At 43.8% G+C, this 26,223-nt stretch overlaps 1 protein-coding gene across 3 annotated transcripts in view; it reads left to right on the forward strand.

Moving 5' to 3' along the window:
- Positions 1 to 26,223, forward strand: part of gli3 (GLI family zinc finger 3) — a 108,435-nt gene that overhangs the window by 72,194 nt on the left and 10,018 nt on the right. For all 3 annotated transcript variants that reach the window (XM_023950287.1, XM_023950289.1, XM_023950288.1), the window contains exons 5-10: positions 8,936 to 9,141; positions 11,941 to 12,096; positions 16,427 to 16,628; positions 20,263 to 20,482; positions 21,343 to 21,444; positions 22,056 to 22,196. In XM_023950287.1, the coding sequence (XP_023806055.1) occupies positions 8,936 to 9,141; positions 11,941 to 12,096; positions 16,427 to 16,628; positions 20,263 to 20,482; positions 21,343 to 21,444; positions 22,056 to 22,196 (1,027 nt within the window). The remainder of the gene's footprint in view (positions 1 to 8,935; positions 9,142 to 11,940; positions 12,097 to 16,426; positions 16,629 to 20,262; positions 20,483 to 21,342; positions 21,445 to 22,055; positions 22,197 to 26,223) is intronic.

The following is a 26,223-nucleotide window of genomic DNA, read 5'->3' on the forward strand; positions in this document are numbered from 1 at the left end:
AGTAGAAGGGAACCAAAAGGAGCAGCGTTCATTACAAGTACAGAGAAAAACATCACAAAACATAAGTATGAAGAAATCCCAAAAAGGAAACTGGATGGATGGCCCAGACCAAATGTCATGTTGGTAAACTGCTTGGAGAGCCCTCAGAGAGAAAATGTTCATTCAAGGAGCATGCTGTAGGAGACAGGTCATAGCTAAAACACTTCACACTTAAGCTACGTTCACACTGGGCAGCTGTTGCGTTCATGAACGTGCTTTTAGCATCTGGCGTTCACACCGGACTGTCGCTACCCAATACTAGCCGATGTACTCACAGTTGGATTTGGGTTGGTGCGAAATGTCGATGCAGTGCAAATCTCGTGACTCTTCCTCAAGACATTTTCTTATCTATTCCAATATATAAAAGACTTGGTGTCACATAATTCCGGCTGGGCACAAACCGCAATTATAAGTTTGTCCTCTATGATCAATTCTCAAACGCTTTCAAAAGGACACTACCTATACGTCCTTACCGAATCCGAGTGGCGGATTGGTCAAAGCTCACCCGGTTTAACGCTGCTGCGCATTTTAAACATTGAGCTAGAAATTAGACTTGCATGAGTTTGAACGCGGAAGCATGAAACATGCATTTACACACATTTACACCGACTTCATGTAGGTGAAGCAGGTGAGACGCAGACGTGTTGTACACACTGCACAGGGAGACAGTTAGTGCTGTTCATGTGATAAGTGTGGATTTCTTATGGGCAGCCTGACTGTTAACAATTAGGAAACTAGACAATCAGAGTGTAGTTTTGTGTACATCCTACGTGTTTGCACAATCAGTTGGTAATTAGCCAGCACTCGCACCGACTAACGATTAGAGTGTGACGTCAGGACACCATACCACAGCATCACCTGTGCGTCATCTGTCGGTCCAACTTCTATTAGCCTAACCGATACTTTACGATACATTAACCTCACACTGGTACCTCACAATGGTACGTTCCATTTTTATGACGCTCCTTGAGGTGGTCGTACGAGCCTCAAGAGAACCGCAAGACACACCTGTGCTTCCTTCAGGATGCTCTTCTCTACAACCGTTTGCGGACAACCCAAAAAAAAACCAATGCCCGTATGGGTCATCCAGAAACGAAATTTTAGGGAAACAGAATCTACAAGAATGCCCTAATGTGAAAGCGCCCTTCAGCCGGACACACGCTACTGGTATGAGGCATCAAACCCTACATGCAGATTATTTATTTGTGTTTTGTGTTGGATGTGTGTGATTTTTTTTAATTACATTTGCTTTTTTTGTTTTTATGTGTTTTAAACCTGTATTCCAGGTATGACTCGGTGACTAAGTGGTGGAGTGTCCCCCTCTGAGACTGGAAAATAATGGGTTTGAATCCACAATCAAGTCTTAGCAAAGACTATTAAGTGTTCAGTTTAAATCTACCTCTATGAAAACATTTTTTGTAACCAAACAAGGTTGGCTTTGAAATGTAAAATTGAATCGACATTTAATCAATACTGAATTGTAGATAAACTTGTAAAGTTGACTAAATAGATCCAGGAATTTTTGCATATGAACCTGTCTTTGTGGAAACTTCCCAGTTTTCTGTGACACTTACAAAGTATTGTTAGTTTTTCTCTTTTTTTTCCTCACTTGTACCCAGAAATGGGTGGGAAATGTGAATTCATTGGTGAACCTGCTGTGTGCGTTAGTTGTAATGAAGACTTCTCCATTGAACCGAGAAGCTGGAATACAGAATATCCACCTTCCTAGGTTTGTGTGTCTCAGTCTGCCTGTCTTCTCTTGTCTCCGCTCCCTTTCCTCTCTCCTTGGGACTCAGCTGGCTCTGTTCCTGCGGCCCTTTGATCTCAGTGAAAGGGTTTGGAGCTTTAAAGTGCCTCTGTTTCCGCTGTCAGGAGCCCCGCTTTTCCTCCTTTCTGGTTTAGGCTTTCATAGCGGTGGCAGCAGTGTTGTGGGTTAGGCTGTTTGGAGTGGATGTGGGGGTGCGGGTCTTTACCCGCTGCTGAGATGTTGGTGAAGTTGGGGAAAAAACAGCAGTGGGATTTTTTTTCTTTTCTCCACCTGGGTCAGGGGACTGGGACTGATGTCAACTCCATTCAGTAATGATAAAAATGGCTGAAACAGCTGCCCATTCTCCATTCCAGTCAGCCTCTGGAGGCCACAGCTGAGATGCACACCACGTCTTCACTGTGGTGTACGGCAAAATGTTTCAACATTTTAGCAAACAATTACTCTTTAGAGATTTGTTTTTAACTGGTTTATGCTCATTTGAGCTGTGGGTGTTTGGTCTGCCACCATAAAATGCAGCAGCTGTCCAACAACCAACATGTAAGATGATCTCCTTGATGGGTTTGGGAGCAGGTTGGAGCAGGCCTACAGTCCAATGTTTGGTTTTGAAAACTCTCCCTGGCTGCTTGTTAAGAATTCAAACTTTCATTGTTTCTATACTGTTTACACACATTTTAAAGGAAGTTGAGTAGTTACTATGTAATAGAGATTAAGTTTGCACTCATCGTAGGATTTTATGCGCTGCTGGTTTGTGTAACCATGAGTAGAAAAACTTTTTTTGTTGTTTTCGGAGCTTTGTTGAGGTGCTATCACTTTAGGCTTTTGGTATTAGCATTAAAGGATCCAATTGGTGACATTAGAGAATATCCATTATTATATTTGTTTTAACGTGGTTGTTCTCATTGACTGTAAATGAGTACTGGACTGAGTGGCTCCTCCCCACTGGCATTCCAAACAGGAAGTTACCACTGGCTCCATGAAGCCAAAATCTCGCAGACCTCTAGTGAGAAATAAACAGCTGTTACTCAGTCAGTCATTCTATCTTTCACAATAAACATTATAGTTAATCTTAGTGCTTTTTTATATGTTTTCTGTGGTGCAAACTAATTCAATTATAAAATGGCCAATCAGATACTTCCGTCAAGCCCACTTCTGATTTTATGAGAGTGGTTGCCATAGATACGTTGACTCAAACCAACTCAGACCAATTACTACTTACTGACGTTGTCTGGTTACAGCATGGCGGCGCCTGTATCACACATAAATGGACTTCCTTTGTCGGAGCCAGAAGTAAAACCATTTTCTATGAGTGACATCACACTCAATCATTCCAGTTCTCATTCACAGTCAATGATTGTTCCAATATGCATTTACTTAGTTTGTGTGACATGTTTTAGTTGTTAGAGATCTTGTCTCTTGATAGTCTTTTCTAGTCTTCCCCTCAGTTTCAAACCTCCCATTTTCTTTCTCAATGAAGGACTATCGCTCTGTGGTTGTGGTTGTTAGCCAATTGGATTTTGACCAGCCTATTTGCTGCTCCCACTGCAAAGCACCTATCAGGAAATATTTTTCATGCCCAGCCGTGTTATGCTTGAGCTGGAGGTTCTCCGAAAACTGCAGCTCCTGTTTTTAGCAAAACCGCTGTGTCAACACCAACAGGTCTAACTGCTGTCCCACAATGATACCGCCTGCGCTTGAATGAAGTCGACAACTTTCACCGCAACAGTGTTTCCTTTTGCAGCGAAAAATTATTAGTGTTGAGACAACTCTGCTCCAAACAAAGGTTCAAGGCCTGTTTACACTAAAGTACAACCCGCCGTGAAACCTCAAGTCTTTTGGGGGCACATTTACGCTTGACAAGTGTATATTCTTTCAATGAAATAAGCTGACAGCTTAAAATCCACTGACCGCCACAGTGTAAACACTCTGTGCCTTAAAAGAGGTGCTTGCTGGTTTGAGCAAGGCCATGTGAAGGGAAATGGTTTCCATATGTAAAAAAGCTCAGGAACTTTTTTTTTTTTAACTCTGTGAGAGCTAATGGAGCTCATGGACCAATGAAAGAGAAGACGAGTAAAGTTTTCTCTGTGTGGAGAAAAGTGCAATCTTTCTGAGCAAAGCCGCCAAGAACGGAATTAAGATTCATGCGTCTAATTCGCGTCTGCTGCCTCTTTTTCAATGAATGTCAAATTCAATGCTCAATGCACGTCTAAATACGTCTTCATAAACTAGATACTCCTGTCACGTGAGGGAGGAGCTACCGTCAAGTCAATAGCCTCATGGCTACATGCGTGCATTGGCTGTACATCTAATTTACAATGCACAGAATGACATCGGCAGGGTTTATTTCTTTTAAAGAGCTCTACAAAAGCATCAGTGAACACGTCTCCATGTCTGGGTTTAATGATCTCACAAACCATGTCTGGGTCCATTTGATCATGGTTCTGCTCCATGTTTGTTTTGGATGGGACTTCTTCTTCTGCGGTGCTGTCAGTAGCTATAACTGATACACACCCTAGTGGTTGTTAGTTTGAAACAGCCACCCAAGGGAAAATAATGATGATAAGTCGCACCCCTGGGAAATACATGGAAGAAAATCCAAAGTATTTCCACCCAAAGCAATTGTGTTAATAGAGCAATACACTTCACAAAAAACAGAAAATCTAAATGTAAATATGTTGGTGCAATGTGATTTTTTTTTGGCATTGCTAGAACATGATGACCAAGAAACAACCCTACTATATTTGTAAAGTCAGTCATCCACTGACTTCGGTCCATGGCGAAGTCAGTGGATGTTACCATAGGTCCATAGAATGCATTTGTGAAGAAATGAAGGAGATTGGCAGTGCGACCTCACTTCTGCGAGGAACCCACTACACAACCATCACAACCACAATGGTGAACAACCAAAACCAACACCACCATTGACAACCAGAACACAAAAGAATCTTAAACACATGCAGTGGAGTAATGTTTGCACATTACAATTAAGTTGAGCTGGCAAATTGGGTGTAACAAACCCTATTAGTGCGGATGCTAAAGTGATCGTGCAGAGAAGATCCAAACTCCAAGGAGTCGGCTGCGTTCTTCCAGAGACGAGACGTCATCTGAAATCTCCTCCCGCCTGGCTTCAGACCCTCAAGACACCTTCGTTTACCCCTTTTTTCTGTCGCAAGTCTTCTTTATCTTTGTTTTTTCGTCCTCCATCTGGCATCATGACCTCTTCCACCTGATGTTTTACTATTTCCTTTGAACTGGGTTTGTTTGTTGCATCTTCATGCTTCGCCCTTCCCCTTCAAATCTGCATCAGTGATTTGTAACTTGCTTTTTCCTGCTTCAGTATTTAGGTTTTTTTTGCCAGGAGGACTCCTTTTTAAGTTAAGTGGAAATGCCAGATAAACAGAGGCACTGGGCTGAGGAGAAGCACTCAATGCGTGACAGGGTCAATCCGTTTTACAACAGCCAGAACGGTAAACAGAATACAGCTCCCCTCAAGCAGGAGCAAAATATTTACAAGCCTTCGTCTCGGCTTCGTGCGTCACAATAAAGACGCCGTTTGAGGGACGGGACTAACTTTTGTCACGTTTGCTCCCCTGGAGTCGTGGCAAAGCAGGTTTTTGGAGTTTATTTTCTCGTTTGCATCCTCCCCTGTGTGTGACAACTGTGTTGTGATCAGTGTTAATGAGGCGTGTATGAACGGTATGATGAGGGCACATGACTCACCCACTGTTAACACGTAGTCTTCCACACACACACGAACACACACACACACCTGTTTTGAAGTTGCCCAGCTCGTAGTGAAGGAAACATCACATCCATCATGAGCTCTTTGACAGCTGACGTGCAAAAACACACCAATCAAGCGGAGGTGAAGAAATTTCCAAGAACGTTGGGTCAAAATGGGAGATATGAGCCCGAGACCGTGGCTGAGGCGGCCTCACACACCTGAACGGCTTTTCTATCGCTCTTTAGACCCTTTTGGCCTAATTATGGAGCGTCAGGACAAAGTTTGTTTGTGCGGGAGCCTGCGCTCACATCTCATCCCGCGCCGGTTGCTTTGACTCCTCGGTGCTCATTACTGACCCTGGCCTGAGCTCTTTCATTAGGCGGGAAATGGAGAAGCGAAAGGGCCGGTTGGGGGAATCAGGGGACAGGGCGGAGGTTGTAATTGGGTTGTTCCGCTCCCCCCGGCCTCGCTCAAGGTCACAGTGTGAGACAAGCCGAGGGGCCAGGCCTTTCGCTCCTTCCCCTTCTCTCCTTCCCTCTTCAACCCACACTTTTCCTCTCTCTCCTCTCCTTCTCCCGGGGTCCTTTGTCACTGAAGACCAGTCCACTGGGGAGCCACCGAGGGGCTAATTCAGTCTAATCTTTGAGCCCGTTAATGTCTGGCTGATATGTGGATTTCTCCACATCCTCTGGGGAAGGCCTTTGTGGTAAAGGCCATCATTATGGAGTTTCCAGGCCCTCCTAACCAATTATAAATAGGCAGACAAATTAGTTCTTCTAAAACTTGGCTCTAAGAAGTTCTCCTGATTGTTCCCAACTTTATTTCACACGTCATTTGAAAGGGGACAATTCAGAAATAAGCCTTTGGATAAAGGACGGCCTGATAGTGCTCATTCCTGTGTGAAGCTTGCAGATGGGTTTTAGATCACTGTGTGCAGCTCGGAGCGCTGCGGTGCAGCCTCGCCTGTCTGGCTCTGGCCGGCGGTGAGCTCGGTCCGACGTTTCCCTCTGATTAAGACGCGGCGGTGAAAGCTGCCTTTGATCTGAGGAAATGTCTGCGTGGGGAGCAGTTGGAATGCAGCGTTCTCCTCTCCGCCTCGCAGATTGAAGGAGCGCAGAGAGAGCAAGTGTCTGTTTCTCCGGCCCTGCCACCGGCAGCTCCTGCGCGGCAGTTAGGTCGTGTCCAGGCCTAATGAAATGAGCATGCTCTCTCACTGGTTGAAAAACGGAATTATTCATGTTTATTTTTGCACAACTCTGCTGACTCAAGAGGGGAAAAAGATGCTCTTTTTATTTATCTAGAGAAGTAATGAACTTGTCAAGTGGAATTTTGATTCAATTCCAGCACACAATATCATTTAATTCCATCTTTTACCAAACATTTAATCCATTTATGAACCGTTAGTAGTTTGGGAAACTAGTGTGAAAACAGTCTGATTCATATTTTCTTTTTTGGACTGAAAATAGTATTAATAACTTTAAATAGACGGTAGCTATTAAAAAAATAATAAGTTAAATAAGTAAAACACCTTACAAGTTTTCCTCTTTCTACTTCCTTTAGAGCAAATAATCAAACCCTACTTGAAAATCATTGTATTTAATGGATTCAATGTGTCAAAGACATACAAGTCTATTTATGATTAGGAGCAATCTTAATCTTAAAAAGATATAATTTTGCTTTATTTTCTAATCAATTTATGAATTGATATCTTGATAAATCTATGTATATTTCGTGTTTCCTTTTTATTTTTTTTTATTGTTTAAATTGCCTAAAATGAGCCAAATCAATCAATCAATTGATCAAATTTTCTGTTTCATCCGTTGATCTCCAGTCCAAACAGGATTTAGGATATTCCAGCACACTTATAGAAATAAATGTACATTTTTCTTACAACTTAGCGCTTTACCTCGCGATGGACTGAAATGATGGATAAAAGCGGTGGTCATGTGATCCACTGGTTACAGCTGAACTAGCGAATTCCCTCACTACATAGTGCACCATTTAGGGCGCTCGCCATTTTGTCGGGTGTCCAAATCTACGATTTCAAAATCCACTGCGCTAGAAATTTTTTCCAGAATTTTTTGAGAAATTTTAGTATTAATCGATGCCCACTAGATTATAGACCACAATGCATTATGTCTGACTGATTTTTTTAAAAAAAAGTATTTTTTCCCCCATTAATCCTCCAACTCTTATAATGTTCATATTCATTAGGTTTTTACTTTGGTGAATGAGCGACGTCATGTTTGTTGCTAAGGAAAAAACCAATGCGCCTGAATGATGTTAAGATCCAGAGCGATGGATGTTCCCGCACTATCTCGTCCTTTAGGTGTTAGGGAGTGGTGAGGGAATTTGGACATAGTCCTGTTTTTGAGCTCTTCTTGTTGCCATCTCGGCAGGATATGACATCACTTCTTCCTGGTCTATCTAAAAATTGGCAAACAGGCCGTCAAAAGAACACTTCTGATCTTTGTGCACAAAGATGTGGGTAAAAAAGGGAGAGGAGGTTAAAAAAATGGATTTGCCTTTAAATTTATTTATGTTAATCTTGTTTTAAAATTGAATCGTTATGTCATTTAATAAGCCACCGAGTAGTTTCTCGACAAGTTACATTTTGTGCCAGTCACATCAGCTAAGCGGCCTAGTGGTAGAGTGTCCACCCAGAGATTGGAAGGTTGTGGGTTTAAATTTACACGAACTGGATTTTCTGTGAAAAGCCACCAAAAGGTCCATTGATGAATTTCACCAGTCACTTTTACTACATCTACTAAGTGGTCTAGTGGTAGAGTGTCTGCCCTTAGGTTGTGGGTTTAAATCCAAGGTTGATTCATACTAATCAGAATGACTGTAGGAAGCCACCAAGTGGTTACTTGATGAATTACACGTTGTGCCTGTCACTTTTACTAACTCTGGGCCTAGTAGAAGAGTGTCTGCCCTGAAACCTAAAAGGTTGCCGGTCCAAATCCACGCTTGACCCATGCTAAACAGAATCATTGTAATAATCCACCAAGCTTGATGGATTGCACCATGTGCCGTTCACTTTTACTGCACCAACTCAGTGGTCTGTTCTGATCAAATTTGATCAGAAGAAATGTATGTGAGAAAACAAAAGCGACTTTATCTTTTCCCCACAACAGCTTCACTTCGGAAGTCAAAGTTTTGCAAACCTTAGAGTTTACCTTCTGCTATTGTGGAACTCATGAAGCAAGAGTCAAATTTCTGTTGTAACTGCTCAAACCGTGAGTTTCACAGCAACAATTACTAAACTACGTTAAGTAATAAAGTGTTTTTATAAGCATCAGAAAAGGTTTCCTCCAAATCCGTCCCTTCTTTCCCACCAGTCGACGTTTTTCCTGCGGTGGAGTCACATCTGTCACAGCTGTTCTCCCCTCTGCGTGCTTTTGCAGGGGTCCGACGTTGGGGCCGAGTCCGACTTTCTCCGACATCCCCCTCATTCGGATCTCACCCCAGCGGAACCCCTCTGTGGGGGCGGAGTCGCCCTTCCACCATCCACACCCCTACATCCACCCGTACATGGACTACATCCGCTCCCTCCACAGCAGCCCCTCCATCTCTGTTCTGTCAGCCACCCGAGCCCTCAGCCCTGCAGATGGTGAGTACGCCTACACCCAAGCCCGACACACACGCACTCGTCCGCACCCCACCCCAGCGGAGCACCAGCAGTCAGCAATAGACCTTTAAATATAATTGCTGAAATTGATCAGTGAGGCTGCTGCTAAGAGTAATCTCAGCTCAGTGTATCAGTTTAATTCCTGTTGGAGATCAGAGGAGGTCAGGTGAGAGGAAACCAGATCCATCTCTATTAAGACCCAGGGGTCGGTTATCTGAGCGAGGGGGCCGCCGGATGGGAGCATTACGAGTGCGGCGCTTTGCTTTCTGGGTGAGTGGGTGGGTGGGTGGGGGCTCAGGTTGGAGGAAGGCTAATCCTTTTGATCTGCGAGTCATGTCGGGGGCCTCTGAGGATGCATCGCTGAGCGGCAGGGTTACATACAGTTACACCGACGGCCCCGAGGGGGGGCCAGATCCAGATTCAGGGGTTCTGAGGACCGGAGGTCCTGCTGATCCGGGGCTCCTGGAAGCAGCATGAGGTTCTGGAGATTATTCCAGACTAAAGCAACAATGTCAGCTGCCATAGAAACATTTATATCAACACCAGCTGACAAAAAATAATAAAAACACATTTTTATTATTTAGATGAATATTTGTGTCAACATTTCAAGGTGAGCCTCAGCTTTTATTGTGCTTTTTACAATTTCGTAGTTTAAATTTAAAAAAAACGTCATCACAAGGAGCAATAGAAAAGAAAAAGGAGATTAAATGTAAAGTAAATAATGCTTTTTATTCAACTTTTGTTTTTTATTATTAAGCTTTTTATTGTTAGAGATTCTTTACCTGCTCGTCTCAAATTAGAGCTACAGATTTTATTGTGTGTTTATGTAATTTAGGTCAAAATAAAAAGATTTTAATGCTGGTGTCAAATTTGACCAAAATCATATAACGTTTCTTGGAAAAGCTCAATTTTTGGTCAACTCTGATAAATCCTGAAGACTCCATCTGACAAACATCCACACCTTGAAACGGCCTAATAGCCCGTTATGGGCCTTCCATCTCTCAGCTCTTTCCCCGCCGACTTCCTCTTTAGCTCTCAGCGCGGCGTTGGAGTGTCCCTCCGAAATGACGGATAGCGCTGTCATTTCCCCAACACCTGTGCACTCCTCTTCACCTCCTCCGGGTCCGTTAAAAGCCAAGTTCTCCTCTTCCTCGCCTCAACGTGGCTGCGCGGCGCGCGCTCTTCCACCAGCCTCCGATCGGCCTAAATCCAAACCGCTTCCCTAACCCACCACATGATCCCATTTCACTTCTTAATGCTGTGAATCACGAATGAGGCACCTAATTACTCCTTTAATCAAAGCGGTGATTAATGAACCCATCAGCTTTTGTGCTTAGTATATCGCTGCTCTAACAGAGAGCCTCCTTCAATATGCAATGATTTTTTCCAGTAAAAAGTACATTTGAATAATGATGAATTAATTAACAGAATCTAATGGAGATTTAAAGTGGGTGGGATTTAGTGCCACCCTCTTGCTGCCACACATTTGGTTTCACTTTTTTTTTTCTTCTCCTCCCCCCTCCCTGTATTTCTGCCCCGGTTCAGAGGTAAGCTTTTCCACTGATCCCATTGTTGTGCTGAAGGAGCACCCGGTGGCTCGCCGAGGCCTGAGGCGTCTTCTCCACGCAGAGTGCCACACTCGTAGCCTCCCCCCACCCCCCCCTTTTTTTTTTTGCCCCCAGGAAGGCAGTCACATGCCAACATTTCTGATTTAGAAACGACGCAAAGCGCTTTTTCGGCGCACGGATACTGAAAGGGACACATTATGCTTGAATGCAGAAGCAAAGCTGAGGCGGAACACTGGGGACAATTAAGAAACCCCCCCTCCCCACTTCCACTGAAGACATAAAAAGGCAGATCGAATTAATTTACAATTTTTCTTGCTTTCATTCAACCAATCATGGATGCATATTGCTGCAAACAGGCCAGACTTAAGAGGAAATCTGCGTTTCTTTATTTATTTTCTTCCTCATTTCTCCTGGGTTTTATTTTGGGGGGGGGGTTTGCAGAAGTCTGAGCTGATTCCATACTCTTTTCTCATAACATTTGCATATGGAAACCCACCACCAGATGCTTATTTTAGGCTGCAGTTCAAGGACTTACAGCACTCTATGAGTGAGGGATGATTTGGAAGAGAGATGCAGAAAGAAAGAAAAAGAGAAAAAAGAAAGTGAAGTGGAGGCAGAACGGCGTCTTTTGTGCTCGCTCATTTATCTGGGCCGATTTGCTCCTTTTGTTTTCCTGCAGAGTTTAAAGGAGCAGGTTGCATATCTGCAAACTGCAGCCTGGTGTGTGTGTGTGTGTGTGTGTTTGAAACACTCAGGCACCATCTGTGGCAAAAAAAAAAGAGGCATTAGCCCACATACTCTTACCACACGCATGTGCGCGCATATATGTGCACCCTGATCAAAGACCCGGTGAGATCAGAGGAAAGCCTGTTTAAGGGGAGTATTGTAAGATGATCAGTTCTGCTGCTCTTGACATGAATGCATCGATCAAACCCCGATGCTGACTGGCTGTAATCTCTGAGCAAGCATCCTGTAATCCCCAGCGAGGCTCTCCACTTCAGGTGACGCTCCCTGTACAGCTCCTTGATGGAGTTGCTAATGCGTTCATTACTGTTCCGCTGAGCTGATTGTCATCTAACGTAGATGAGAGCGAGCGTTCGGAGCAGCGCAGGTGCCCCCCGCTGTGCCTAATACATGTGTTTATTTGTTTAACTGGTAATTCAACAGGTGCCCCTCTGCTTGTGCCATTTTCCCTCTTTCTCACCTTCTGCAGCATCACACGCTGGTCTGACGACGGCCGACTACTACCACCAGATGGCGCTGCTGGCGGGGCACCGCAGCCCGTACACCAGTGACCTCCTCCCGTCTGTGGCGTCCACCGCGGGGGCCAGCAGCGCCCTGCACATGGAGTATCTGCAGGCCATGGAAAGTAAGTCTGCAAAGAGATTTTAGGATAACGACCATCTAGATGTTTGCTTTTATTTTGTAGCTTTAGGATAAATTTCTCCTTTTTTAACTTTAAAAACACATTTTTGTTTGATCCGATCCTTGTTTCCTGCACATTTGTGAGTTGAATGACAACATGGACTAAGCATAATTTACCTGGAATAAGGTGCTGTAAGATAAAAGGTCGTTGCATTTTCCAATAATTTGCACTTTTGAAGTGAAAGTTCAGAATTTTCTGACTTTTTCTATAAGTTGTCTTTATTTTAATACTTTCATCTGATTTGATGATGATCTGGACATCTGCGGGGATCTAACTCGTCTGAAGTTGCAAAAAAAACCAAAACTTTCTTTTTTCAAACTAAAAAAACAAACAAAATTAAACATAAAAAAGACAAAATTATCCCCCATGATTGGGGATGATTCTCCACATGAGCGTCAAGAAATCCTTTGGAAGACTTAAACGGGGAATCTTTCTGTTGCTGCAACATTTATGGTGGTTTTTGGGTTCAAGTGACCTCTTCTAATGATAAGTCTATGTAAATGCTCATTTCGGGCTTCCGCTCACGCATCGCTGCATACATTTTTAAGAGCATTTTGGGGATTTAGGTACAAAACACCGTTCTACATGCGTTGTAAGTTAAAGCAGGTGGAGCTTTGACCAATCAGGGACTAGTGACGTATGGATATTGTCCCTTTTAAGTTGCAAAAGTGCCAACAGTTTCAAAATGGAGGAGACCGCTTTTCTATCGGAATAGAGCTGGAGAAAGATTCACCAGATTTGCACGGCTTTGACATTTTTGCACTAAACTACTTCCAGCCGTAGGCTGCGGCGCTGCACTAGTATCGGGTAGCGACGGCCTCCGAATGCTGAAAGTACAAGAATATGCGTTTGACGCGTTCTGGAAGGTCCGTCACATTTCCGGTGTGAACGTAGCAAAGCTGTCAGGCTGTGCGACACGCGACTAGCAATAATGGGTTCTTTGATCAGTCTGCAGGTTTCAGTGGGATTGAAAGAATGAAAACTCGCCTCCTTCACCCTTACGCGTGAAGTGTTTGCCATGACCTGTTGCAGCAGCAGGCCCGTAGGACTAAATGAACTTTTTTCCTCTACGGCCTTGCCGAGCGGTCTATAATTCCTAAAGTTTCGTTCGGGCCACGTTTTTCACCCGCAGACAACCCATATCCACCCAGTTGTGACTGAGGGGAAACCTGCACAGGAAGCTGTGGGTGGGCCCAGTGGGAATCCAGCCCATGAAAGTGCTCTTTACAATGCACCTACCTCCTCCTATATATAGATGAGACCACGCCACCGCCACAGCTTCTGCAGCTTTGCTTTGACATGATTTAAATGAGCTGCAATCGTCATGTGTGCAGCTCAGGACTTATGCTAATGAGTTATTTTAAAGTGTAAATAGGAAATTAAACGAACGCTGAATCTTAGAGGTCGGACAGCCTCACCCTTCTCCCTTTGATGAGAATGTATTTAGTCAAGCAGACGATCATGGAAATCCGAGGTGAACCCCCCCCCCTCTCCACCCCCCATGTCCCTCAGAACAAACTAATTAAAACTAGCCAAACTTGTGCTGGTATCAGAAAATTAATTGCTCTTAAGTGGGAATTGGAATGTCCCGCCATTCATCACTGAGGAAATCATTTCTTCTGTGCTGCTTTTTTTTTTTTTAAAGATGAATAGACTGAAACAAAACAATTAGGAGCAAATTTAAGTGGGAGATGGGCCCCACTTAAAAAAAAGAAAAAAATTCACCTGTGATCGTTGGCGACAATAACTGGGTTCTAATGACACACGTTCCTGCACCATTAGGATAAAAACAAAAAGGAACCCTTCAAGGATTTGGATAAAAAACGGAAAATAGGCTATCCAGAGGCGTTCACTGATAATCTGAGCGTCACTGACGCTATTTTTAAATCTGTGTAATTACATTCAGACAGACTTCTGCTAATGAAACAATGGGCCTGTCCTGCCTATTTGGGCTTTAATGGCCTATTGTCTTCGTTAGTACAGCCTAATTAGCACCATAGCTCTCAAAGATCACGGGAACTAAATTCTCTTCTAAACTATTGTCTATCTGCCGTCGTTATTAGCTAATCTCAGAGCTATTTTTTTCCTCCAGAGTCAGTTGTTTGCTTTCAGTGAACCAACCGGAGCACGCACGCTGCTTCGTTAAACTAATTAAAAGCAGTATTTGTTCATCTTATTACACTTTTGTTTACTTTCAAGCAATATAAACATTTAATACATCGATATAAAACACAAGTGTGGGTTTAATTGTATGTGTTGACAATGTGAACACAATGCTTTGATGATTTAGGACACTTTGTGTTACAACAAGGATGTGTTTTTTATCTATAGGGGCACAAACAAAAAATAACTCAAACTGGGAAGGATTTATTTAGAAATTCAATTTTTTAAAGAAATGTGGAGCTTCTTAATCACTCTTTTATCTGAAATGTACTATTTTTAATTCATGTTTATATTACATTATGTTTTTTTCTCTTTTATGATGATAGCTTTTTATCTCATTGAATATGTGGAGAGAGACATTAGAGGCATCTATTCTTTTCTATTCTATTCTATCAGGAGAAAATAGTCTTTTATCCCGAGTTCCTCTCAGGTGGCCCCCTCAGGTGTGTCGCTGAGAGTTCGACCTCCGTTTCAGAACCAACTTTTATTCCCTCCGCCGTCAGTCTGGTCGGTCCGAGCCCTGCCCGGCCCTCAGAATTAATGACACGGCGGGCAACCAGCCATCCTGTCCATAAATCAAGAGGAAATTAGAGGGACAGTCCCGCTACGAGCCTGGACGCTCCTCTCCGTGGCTCCCCGGTCGGCCGATTTATCATTTGAGAGGTGCATTAATAAACACCGCTCCCATGAGGCTTTGCAGCGGTGCCACACAGGCCCCTTTCCTTCTCCCTGACTAACCGCCACTAACCAGCAGGCGCTTCCAACGGCGGATGTCGTGCCGCGGGGCTGTCACGCAGCTCGGCTAAAGGTGACGGAAGCGTTGCGTTTAGGCCACAGGAGGGTTGAAATTTGTCTTTTGGAAAAAGACCCACTCCAATGAAAATGGTGTTTTTTTTTACATGTTCTCGGGACAGAAAAAATAAAAAAATAAGCTTAAAATTGCATTTCTGAGTATTTCTTTATTCAAATCGTTGCGAGTCAGGAGCGGACGGAAAAAATTACGTTTTGCGACACAAAAAATGCGCCACAAGCTCTGAACTCTCAGCATCGGGGGGAGGTGGGCGGGACTGTTGGCGTGGAGTGACCCAACAGAGGTGACTTTCTAATGAACTCCTGCCGCTCTTCAGAAACTACGTCCTACAAAATGACCCTGATTTTTATGATTTTGGCTACAGACAGCACAATTATAACATGAAATGCTGAGAAGATAGACCAAAGAAAGAACTTTAAACTGTTGGTTTCGTGGAAAATGAAAAGGTGTGATGGAACGTTCTTGGTCTGAAGAAGCGCAGCGACGCCGTTGCTCTTTTTTCTGCAGCTTCCTGCTGCTCAGGCCTTCATGTGCCAGAACATCACAGCAGCCACCTTTTGGCACACAACACAAACGCACACACACAGTGATTACCATGTGAATGGAGCGCTCCGTAATCGCTGGATGTGTCAAACGAGAGACGGAGCATTTTCGTTTTTGTGAGATGGATGGATTAGGGGGGAGGGGGGCGAAGATACAGAGGGTGGGGGGTTATCGGGGCTGGTTTTGTTTGCCTTTTGGGAAAAAAAACAACAACTGAAAAACATTTTTATTTCTAAGTCTTGAGTCACAAAGTCATTGTGTCAGTTCACGCACAAAGCCCGACATCCCCTCAGTGCCTTCTTCTCCCCCCCCTCCACCCCCCCACGTTTCCCTCTCTTGTTTGTGACATCTCAATGTGAAAAGACAAACAAAACTCGTGTTTTAATCTCACGCCGCGGCTCATTGTGTGCGCAGAAAGAATGGCTGCGCTGTTTTCCGCCTTTTACCTTTTCAAAACCCCCTTTTTTCAGTATTTCCAGTCAACACTGACTGCGTTTGAATCGTCAAATTGGACTTGATTAAATATTACCATACACAGGCAGAGCATTTCTCCAACATAAAAGGCATGTTTTCTCACGGATGAAATGTAAGCAGTGCATCAAGTGACAGCTGAACATTCACTCAGATGAGCCTTTTGTCTGATGATTGACAAAAGTGTCATCTGTTAGGGTGACTTTAGGTTAAAACACACATGAAGAGTGCCTAAGTTTCAAAAGCCGACTGTGGTGCGCTAACTTCTGTCTCCTCATTCCCAAGATTCCCGCTTCTCCAGTCCGAGGCTCACCGGCCGACCCAGCCGGAAGCGACCCCTGCCCATCTCGCCGCTCTCCGAGCACAGCTTTGACCTGCAGATGATCCGCAACTCCCCCACCGCCATCGTCAACACGCTGCTCAACAACTCCCGCTCCAGCTCCTCCACCAGCGGCTCCTACGGTCACCTGTCTGCCGGAGCCATCAGGTGGCATCATTGACTATTTATCCATATCCTCCTGACTACCAGAAAACAATCATTTGCTGGTGAAAACCCACCAAAAACTACAATTCCCAGAGCTCCACCTCTTTACATTTGGTCATCATTGAAAGGCCCAAATGTGCTCTGTGGGTCCTAAAGGAAGTTTATTCAGTAGTATGTAGTGTTTGTGAGCTATTCCGGTTTAGAAATGTCCTCCACAAACAACAAATGTGCATTTCTGTTAGCCAGGAGGCCGTTATACGTTCTTTACCGTTGAATTCAACAAAACATCTGCAGTGGTGATGTTTACTTGAGTTTAGCTTTTAAGAGGAACAAAACTATGCGTAGGTTCCAACATCATCAGTAACAGATGTTTGATTCCTAAATTATCAGAGTTTAATCTTATTCCAAACAATGTTTAAGTTTAAAACTAAATGTGTACCTTTATCAGTAACTTTAAGTAAACTTAGTTTAAGTTTTAGACATAGTTTGATTTTATTTTCCACAATTATATTATTATTAAGTTATACTTCAGTGGGATTTTAAAAGGATTTTATTTTGAAAAGCTTTTCCATGTTTCGGGTTCCTTTGTTTCTGGGACCTCATGTCCAAGTCTTACCTGTTGCTAAAATAAGTATTGGTTTTCAGGTTTGTCCTTCTTGTGTTCCATCCACCTTTTACTCTTTATCACTGGTGGAGATCACCCGATCCAGGTGATCGGCATATTGGGGGCAGCGATTTTTCGAAACCGAGGATGACAGCGGGGGCCCTCGAGGCTTGGAATAGGAGACCTCTTAAAATAAGAGCTCTGACTCTTGGTCGTCACAGAGAAGACGTTTTGATGCTTTTCTGTCAAATCTGAAGGCTGCACAACTGGAGATTCATTTTTTAAAGTAGCTTTTCCTCACCCCCTGTTTGTTTTATTATTTATTATACATAGGACTTGATTTATTGATCTATTTCAAGCGTTACACATATTTATCATTACAGAAATGATTAAATGCATAGTTTAAAAAGAAATAAAACATAACAAAAAACTAACTTAAATCACATTCGCTTAATTAAATACAGCGATCATTAACTAAAGTTAAGTAAAGCTTGATTTATTGCTTGAAAGGAGCGGGAAGAAGCAAATTTATATAATCCCACCCCTACTGAGTTAGGGTGGGACTGAATAGACAAGCCCCATGTGGTTACTTATTGAATTACACCTGCATTTATGTTTTTTAAATTGGCTTAAGTCCCACTCCGATCATCTTTTGATCTATTTTCAAAGCGTTCCCAGAGGTATTTTAAGTATGATTATGTTGTTTTTATACAAAATTATAAACCGATGTCATTTTCTTGGACATAGTTTCTGCAGAGCGGCAGTAGTTTATAAGAAATTCACCTTTGAGTTGTGGGCGGGACTGTTGGCTCAGAGCAACCCCGCCCCCCTTCCCCTCCCTGCTGCTAAGAGCTAGAAGCAGGGAGCGTGTGGCCCGCCCAGCGTGTTGTCTACGTAACAAATATGTCTGCTCCCGATTCACACTGATTTGATTAAGTGCAGTTTTAAGACTAATTTACTTTGATAATTTTCTTTATAAGTGCTACAAAAACACCATTTTCATCGGAGCGAGTCTTTCTTAATGCCTCAAAAAAACCGTTGCCCTGTAGCATAATGAGAATTGCAGGATAAATGATTTCATACCATTTAAGACGACTCTTGATCTTAGGGGGTGGATGGGAACTAAAGTTCTGTTTTTTGTTGTGACAAACAAGTTTCAGATCTTTAAAATGAGATTCCTTCGGGACGGCATCATTGAGTTGCAGTCAGGAAAAGACGGGTGTGTGGCGCAGATGAGTGCATGTGTGTCTATCCACGTCAAACGCCGTGGATCTCCCTTTCTGCCGGCCTCCCTGGCGGGTTGTGTCAGTCATCGGCTGTAGAAACGGCGTGGAACACGCTCCCGTACCTGATGCAAGCAAAGGGGAAAAGGAAAAAAAACAAAGAGAGGAGAAAAGGGAAAGATCCATCGCCCCACCCACAGCCATTGATCAGCCATCTGTAAGAAAGAGCTTGATCAATCACGGTGAACACTTCGCCGCTGTCCAAGTGACAAGACCCGAATAGCCAAAGCCAACAGACTGATGAGTGATATGACAGGCGGATGGGCCCCCAAATGCGTCTCGGCCCATCGATTTCCACTCGTAATAAGATCAGCAGACGTATGGGTCGCAGCGGAAGCATGCTGTCAGGATGAATGGAGGGAGGCTGCCGGATCGCCAGCGAATACCCGGAGATTTCTGGGATTTTGGAGATCCAGAGTAAGGCCTTAGTCACAACTGGCCTTATAGATGGCTATGTGTCTGGAGACAAAAAAATGGGCAAACCTGGTATTGGAACGAGTTCATTTGATGAGCCCGTAGAGTGAAAGTGTTCTTTTTTTGCTACGGCCATGCTGCAGGTGAGAGGTCATAGCGAACACTTATACAGCACCCAAAGGTAGGCCTGACTGTTAAAATGAAACAGTCAGAGCCGAGTTTGTGTGGACATCCTACGGGTGTCCTACAAAGACTTATGTGCACCATTTGTCCTCGCACCTTCCTAACGACTAGAGTGTGACGTACGACAGCAACACCTGTACGTCGCAGGCATTGCATTTACATTATCCTCATGAATTAGGTTTGTAAAAATTCATTTAATCAATGATTTGGTTTGTATCGTCATTGGTGGTCGCTGATACGATTCATAGTCGATATCGGTTCATTTTGAACGATCCGATTCACTAATGTTAAGATCCATCCAGGACATCTTTCGCCCAAAACTTCAACCAGTGTGACTCAGAGAAATACCTGCTACTGAACAGGTGAAGTTTTCCAGATTTCTTGCAAGATATTCAAAGTGTAAATGAGATATGTGTCCAAACAAACAAGTAAACAAGAATTATTGTCCAAAACATTTCCATTTTAGTTTCCTAAAGTTCAGTCCACTGTTGTTTTTCCACATCCAAATAATCCAAATTGAACATTATTAGAACATTCTAGCACACTGTATAGTTAAATAAACCTACTGTGCCTCAGTCCAAATGGTATTTTCCAATACTTTTTAATCTACATAACTCATTTTGGATCAACAACTTGTCTCAGACGGATCGCTATGGTTGGGTTGAAGTAATATAAATTGTTTAATCGTTACACCTCTGTTATTAATACTTCACGAAACACTTGCACAACAATGGTACGTTCCATTTCCGTGAGGTGGGTGTATGAGCCTCAAAGGAACTGCAAAACTGTGGAGGGTCCACTGGACAAGCCTAAAACCTGTAACATCCGTACGGGTCGACCCCCTGTTTGGGTCCATGTGACTAAGTCCCAAAGAAGCTGCAGAGGAAACCGCCCTAGTGGGTGGAATCCGCCGTTATTTACAAAGCTGTGGTTATTTATCTGTGGAGGAAGGACACACTGTTAACAAGCTGAACATTGAGTCCTGTGCTTCCAGTATTACCACACCAGCTACTGTCAGATTGTCCTCGGGGAAGAGGAGCCATCCAGAACAATCCATTTACGCACAATCGTTTCACACGCCTGCATGAGTTTTAAATGAAGTTGTGTGTTAGAGTCATCTTAGCACCATGTTAACATCTCCTGTTCTATTTAGCCCGGCGCTGAACTTCGCCTACCCTCCCACCCCGGTGGCTTTGCATGTGCATCAGCACGTAATTGGCCGGCAGCCGAGCATCGTGAGCTCCGCCTTCGGTCACAGCCCCCCCCTGGTGCACCCCACCCCGGCCTTTGCCAGCCAGCGACCCGTGCCAGGCATCCCCCCATCTGGGCTCAACGCCAGCGAGCGCTCAGCCATCTCCAGCGAGTCCGCACAGGTGAGAGCGGCGCCTCCGCGATTCATCATCAGGTGTAACAGACAGCACGCCGCAGCCGCGTGTGCGCAGAAATGCAGCCACGGCCCATCTGCACGCTCCTCTCCGGGGAGTTTCCTCCTGCCGGTGTCTCCGGCGTTCAGCGCAGCTCTGAACACGCAGCAGCAAACAACCAGGGGCTTGTTAGCATAGAATCCCACCGCGGACTCCATTAATCACTACAGCGAGAACAAAGATATAGAGAGGGGGCATTGACGTGGATGGATGGATCCAAAGGGCCTTTTTCCCTCTCAAATCCAACAGACTCACACTGAGGAGAGAATTTGCCTTTTTTCGCCAATCCTTCACGTTGCTGTGAATTTCACCTTATCACAACGAAGGCCGCATTCTAATTGGGCATGGCAAAATTGCCTTTTCCCTTTCCCCCGAATAAACAGAATATTGCTTTGGGGCCTGCAGATGAATTTGAGATAACGGCAAATGTGCGACATGTTGGATGAGTGCGGTGCAAATCTCAAACACTCTCCAAACCAGAAAAACCCACTCAATTAATTTCCTTTTCCCACTTTTCTAAGTTTTATGTATGTATTAAAGCCAGGACCAAAGCCCCGTCATCCATTGGTTGAATTGGTTCACGAGTTTGTTTTAATTGGAATGATTAGAGTCGCTAATGGGAAACACTGAATGGAAACATTTTGTCATTAGGTCAGTTAAAGCATTGTTTTGTTTGGTTGATTAGGTCAAAGATGGAGCGGCGGCTCAAGCACCACATGCATATTTAATGGTGTCACGAAGGTTAAAACAATCTGTCCAAGCTCAAAATGATGAGAAGCCTCTGTTTCTCTCTCTCCCTCTCTCTCCAGACCAAACCCACCAGTGAATCCGCCGTGAGCAGCACGGGCGACCCCATGCACCACAAAAGGTCCAAACTGAAACCCGAGGAGGAGCTGCCGAGCCCGGGCGCGGTGAGCGGACAGCCATGGCTCTGGGGATCAGTCAGCTCTTTCTCAGAACTTCCATCTTTAATCCCAGAGGGAATTTCACATAAATGCTTTTCCAGTTTACCATCCTCAATATGCGTATATATATATATATATATATATTTTTTTTTGGAATTTTGTTTATTTCAAACAAGACATAGAAAAAAACAAAGGAAAATATTATACATCAATATATGGTTTGTAATGGAGTATGAAGAAGTTTTTTAATCCTACCCCTAACAATATACCTTAAGTTTGTACGGTATAATTTGTTAAAAACTCTAAATAAAAACTAAAACAGAGAACAGTTGTCATTCGACCCCTTCTCTGGGCTCGCCACAGTGAATCAACCGTCTCTAGTCGGCATTTGGTTTTACTTCTTTAGAGTTTCAACACCAGTTTTTCAGCTTTCAGTTTCAAGTTTTTGTATTTGGGTTTTGTAAACTTTTGGCCCTGATTTGGCACCACAGCAGATGGGTTTCTACTCTCCTGAAGTTCATAAAACATCCTAAATAAAAAAAAGCAGTGAGATGAGGTCAAACCTACAACCGGAAACGACTCGCTCAACCTTTGATTGGACTGTTTGGTGTTTTCAGGACCATCCTGAGGGGATGACTCTGGTGAAGGAGGAAGGAGACAAGGACGAGGGCAAACAGGAGCCCGAGGTGGTCTATGAGACTAACTGCCACTGGGAGAACTGCTGTCGAGAGTTCGATACCCAGGAGCAGCTCGTACAAGTGAGTGAACAAGTAACCTAGTCACCTAGCTGAAATGTTCTATATCACTGCGCCGGCTCCTTTAAAACAAGCTTTAGCTTCATCATCTGGACAAAAACAAGCGGTTAGAGGTGAACTTTCCCTCTAGACTGATGCTTGATTTAACTCATCGTGACCATCTGCATGCATATTGCTGAGCCGACAAAGGGGCGCCGCACCACATAACAAATAGTCCACTTTTTGTTAATAATTTGTTAAATAAAAGACGATTGAAAGAACATAACCAAAGGTTTAGAAACCTAACATAAGACCCCGTACCGGGCTGAAGAGAAGAAAAAAAAACACGACTTACGTGTGAAAAAGGAAACTAACGGCGGGTTTGCGTCATTCCTATGTCACTAGAAACAGCCGATTTGCACAAAAACAAAAGAAAACCCTCAAAGAATCAGACACACTAGCAGCTAACACTGTCAGCTCTGCAAGAGGAGCTGAAAACTCACACATACACACAAATACACACAAAACGAATCCAGTTGGCGTTCAGACGGACTGCGGGTCTGGTTTCTGGACGCCTCCTCCTAACTTCCGTCTGGCAGCCTGCAGGCGCTGACCGGTCCTGATCCGGGGACGGCGGTAATGGGCTCAGGAGCTGGAGAGCTCATCTCACAGCTGGACGGAGGCGGGTTAAGCCCGCCAGAGCTCTTCTTCTGTTATCAAAACTCTCACTCGGCACCCTGGCGGTGGAGCGCTGTCATCATCCGCCGCCGCGAAGCTAAACGCTAATAACGTCGTGTCGCCTCCGCCGTGGCAACAGATGCTTTCAGCTCTTCTGCTGGGCTGCAGGCCGCTCAGCAGTGTTCACATGTGTGTGTGTGTGGACGCTGACAATAAAAACACACATCTGATAGAAAGATCCTCCGCTCTCCACAGCTGTCTATTCGCCGCCTTGACATGGCAATCCCCTATCTATAATTGATATCCTCAGCGTGGAATGGGCTGCCTCCCCTGTTTGAAGGGCTCAGCTCAGAGGTGGAGAATCTTGACAACTTCTTGCCCGTTTCAGGAGGTGGGATGAGCTAAAGCGTTGGGAGAGGAGCTTCTTAATGGAGAAAAAAAGCTTCCTCACACCCCCTCCTCATCGCTTATGTCACTAACAGGAATGTTTTGTCAGTTCTTTTAAGACGATGAAAATGGAGTTCTCGTGGCGTTTTCCTGGGGATGGGACATTTAAAAAGAAAATTCAGATTAAAATTGCATTTCTGGGGATTTCTTTTGGGAATCGCTGTAAATCAGGAGCAGACAAAAAACATTTTTCTTTAAAAAGATCGATTAAGTGATGTAGAAAGTACGCTGGGCGGGGCCACAAGCTTCCCGCTCCGCCCCATTCTGATGCATCCACATGCAGACAAATAGATCCGTGCTCGTCTTTCTTGAGCTTGAATCTGGATCTAAACTGTACGGTTGGGTACTCCAATGTGGCTCGCCATTTTTGTTGCACCTGTAATGTAAGGCTATGTTTGGAAACGTGCATTCGAGCAACCGCTTCTACTGAAAAGCCTAAGTAAACACGCGATCCGTGCTTCGGCGGTCACGACTCTCAGCTTCACGCGTCGCGACACATGTTCTTAAATCCGTTTTCAGGAGAGCATATAAACAGATGGGTGATGGGAAGAGGGAGCGGGGTCACTCAAATGATTTCACCCTAATCTCAGAGGCGAATTTCTAAAAAAAACAAACGGCTGCTGCTCTGCAGGAACTATGTCCTCGAAAATGACATAAAAACAGCAAAATTACAGTTAAAAGACAACTGGGAACGCTTTCAAAAAAGATCTGAAGATGATCAAAGGGGCACTTCAAACACACGACCCAGCAGTCCAAAGTATTTCATCCGCAAACTCCGCCCCTATTTCTGATGTTTCAATCCTGGTGGCAAAGACGCCATTAAAAGTCTGAGACCGCTCCTCTAATTCAGCAGAGCGGATGGGAAAGTGCTCTTATCTGCGCATTCCCCCCCCTAGTAATAGGATAAGTACAGTATTTGGACCACAGGCAAGGGGGGGGGGTCCACAGAACCAGACAATGGAGAGCCCTTTTCCAGTGTCTCCTGAAATGACTTTGAGGAGACGACCACAGAAAAACCCAGAATTCTCTTTGGTTGAATTTGTTCAAAACATTTTTTTGTTTTTTGCATCAGAAGAGATTAAAAACAAAAAACTTTATTTCTTTGTGGTTGGCCTCATTTTGGAATCAAGCCTTTCACACCACCCTCATTGCTTTCCACCTTGTTCAAAAGCGCTCTTCTCGTGCTGTTGATGCATATTTTTCCCCCCCTCCAACACGCTCTCACCGCGGCGCCGCTCCGTTATCGCCTATGCTTAAGCGCTCTCGGTGCAGCCGATAAGATAAACATCAGATCTACACAATTTGGCTCACTTATCTGCCGCACTCAGTCAGCAAAAGCCAAGCGGGTGTCAATTCCAGTTTGCTGTTTTCTTATTTCATCTATTGCAATTTTGCTTTCCTTCCTTCTTCATCTCCGTCTCTCAGCTCTTTTCTTTTCTTTCTTTCTTTTTTTTGGGCCTTCATCCTTTTCTCCTTTCCTTCCTCTCTTTCTCCTTGAAGGGGGGACTTTTGAGATAAGGCATGGTGGCTCCTTTAATGTCTCTCTTGAAATGAGCTTTTTTTTTTTTCTGAAGCCACCCCCACACTCTAATATGTCCTTAATATGGCTTTGCTTAACAATTTTATTTGTATTGTAGGTTTTTGTCTTACTATTGAAACAAATCTCCAAGGAAGCCTTGGGACCAAAAAAAAGGACATTTTTCTGTCATTTTGCAAAACCATTTAGTACTTTTATGTCATTCAAAATACATCAAATATATAAATTGAAACAAAATCTCTGCCAGTCTGTTGGTGAGCTTTCTTTAGGAAATCTCGAAAAGGAGCCGATTGTGGGTTTTAGCGACACCTAGTGTCAGATTTGTTGATAGCAACCAACTGAAAATATTTTCCTTTTGCTTTTATAAAATCCATGAGATTCATAATAGATTCAGTCAAAACATTCTTTTTATTGATTAACCCACAAAATTGTTATTTTTACTAAAAGAAAAATTTAAAAAAAGATAATAATAGTCGTTTCTAGCTTTTTTTGACAGTAAACCTTGAAAGACAAAAGCATCGACAGGAGAAGCTCTCAGCAGCTAAAAAAAATTGGAGAACCTATTCGATTTATGTCGGTTCTGGGATTCCCAAACAGGACGAGAACAAAAACGAACCGATCTGGTAAGACGATAGCTAAAAATGGCAAAGACAAAGTAAAAATGGAAGTTCCTCATGGAACATGGAGCAATCTCTGCATCAAAAACATATCTCCGATCTAAAAAGGAAACTAATTTCAGCATCTAGATTTAATCTCAAAAAAAGCGATTTCTCGTTTAATGACAGATGAGCCTAAGGTTCTGGAAGGACTTGGTCCTTAAGCTCCTTTCGTTTGAGTGCTGTGAGTCTGGAAAATCCTTAGTTTGTCACTTAAAAAGCTCAAATCATTTATGCTGGTTTTTTTTTTTTAAACAGATTGAAAAGTTTGAGCTGGTTTTGGCGTCTAAAATCAAATATTCTGCCCTTTGCACCGTTTTTTCTTGTTTCTGCAAACTGAGAGGGACTGTCTGCAGCGTCTGCCACACTATAGTGGAGGAAGATCAGTTAAAAAGTGGCAAAAACCTTTGACGACATGGACGAGGAGCAGGAATGCCGGAGTGATTTTAGAAGAAGAAGAAGAAGGGGAGGACTCGGTGGTCTGCATGTGTGTGTCCTCCCCACGCAGCAGATCTTCTCCACCTTGCAGAGTTTCCTGTCGTCAGACGGAGACAGCCTCCCGTGACGAGGCGCTGTTAAAATTAGATAAACGCCGGCGCAGTTTAAACCCCCCCCCACTCCCTTTCTGGCTGCTGGCAGTAGCCTTTAATTGGTAAAATGCAGATTTTTTTTTTTTTTTTTTGATCAGGAGAAGGATTAGGTTCCTTATCTGTGCAGAGTATCGTACTCTAAG

Source organism: Oryzias latipes, chromosome 20, assembly GCF_002234675.1.
Source record: "Oryzias latipes chromosome 20, ASM223467v1".
Taxonomy (NCBI): domain Eukaryota; kingdom Metazoa; phylum Chordata; class Actinopteri; order Beloniformes; family Adrianichthyidae; genus Oryzias; species Oryzias latipes.